This window comes from Hippopotamus amphibius, chromosome 11 (genome assembly GCF_030028045.1).
Source record: "Hippopotamus amphibius kiboko isolate mHipAmp2 chromosome 11, mHipAmp2.hap2, whole genome shotgun sequence".
In the NCBI taxonomy this organism is placed as follows: domain Eukaryota; kingdom Metazoa; phylum Chordata; class Mammalia; order Artiodactyla; family Hippopotamidae; genus Hippopotamus; species Hippopotamus amphibius.
Genome location: NC_080196.1, coordinates 39691424 through 39692565, shown reverse-complemented (window position 1 = coordinate 39692565; position 1142 = coordinate 39691424). Strand labels below are relative to the sequence as shown.

Below are 1142 nucleotides of genomic sequence, written 5' to 3'. Positions count from 1 at the left end.
GACTGCAATTCAGCTTCATTTCATTCCTCACCCTCTTCATTTTGACCATAAGGTGGTACTGACAAGACAAGAAAAGAGGAACTCAAGGAGGGTTTGATAAATAACAGTGTCCTTTAACTAAACATCCCCAATGAGCAGGGTGTTCCAGTTGTGCCTATAATCACTTTTCTCTCCGTATCCCCTCAAAAGAGTGGCAGTAGAGTCTCTACTTTTTGAAAAGCGAAAGAGATGGAAACTGAACTACCAGGAGAACCTGGGAGATCTGCCCATCATGGAAAGGGGCCAACGTTATTCACTGTATGGTGGCTAAAGTGGATTATCTTTGATTTCCGCCATGGGACGTCTCCACTGTCTGTAGAAGTACGTCTGTTGTAGGAAATGATATTGCCCTGGCTTTGATTTTTGTAGATCGTGTAGGCACAGGTGATGACAAAGAACACCCAGAAACAGTGCATCAATATACGGGACACCAAACCAAACCAGCGCATGACTCTGACCTCTCCAGTACTAGAATTGTCGTTGGTAAGGGCTTGTATTACAATGTTTACGGTTTCATAGAAAAAGATCCAGATGATGTAGACCACCAGGCCCTTGTACATCTGGGCATATACTGAGTACATGAGCAAGCAGCTGATGATGATGGTGAGGAAAGATAAGAAGAAGACGATGGTCAGACTCCAGCAGGTGATGAACTGTTTTATCAGGATACTTGTACTCTTGGTCTGTGGGGTGTGCTCAGTGCAATTGCTTCTTCTTAAGTACTTCTGTTCAAAGATGAGGTACAAGTCGATGGCCACGATGGTAAAGACCCCTGATAACACGGAGCCCATTTTGGCGGTCATCCCACACCAGTGCTGACGTCTCATGCTGAGACCTCCTGTGAAGACAGACAATATGGGGGAGAAGTCTTGATTCCTGACAAAGTGGTAAATTACCAGGGTTTCTGCCTCCTTCCCCAAATTTACCTGGAGAAACACCAGAGAGAAATATGGAAACCAGACAGTAACAGCTTTGAGAAGATAGAAGACTGTTTAAAATTGATTGGGAGTGTAAGCGGGGAGGAGAGAGGATGCAGTCTCGGGCTGGTGGCAGTGAGCAGATAAGGTGGAGAAGTGGTTCTCAGCCCCAGCTTCACATTACAA

At 45.4% G+C, this 1142-nt stretch overlaps 1 protein-coding gene across 1 annotated transcript; it reads right to left on the bottom strand.

Moving 5' to 3' along the window:
• Positions 1-269: 269 nt before the first annotated feature.
• TMEM217 (transmembrane protein 217) lies at positions 270-890 on the bottom strand. The gene has a single exon (XM_057698190.1). It carries the CDS (start codon positions 864-866, stop codon positions 270-272), a length of 597 nt encoding a protein of 198 aa, XP_057554173.1. The 5' UTR covers positions 867-890.
• Positions 891-1142: the final 252 nt, after the last annotated feature.

Coding starts and splice junctions, on each gene's coding strand:
- TMEM217 (XM_057698190.1), bottom strand. CDS start 866: ATGAGACGTCAGCACTGGTGTGGGATGACCGCCAAAATGGGCTCCGTG.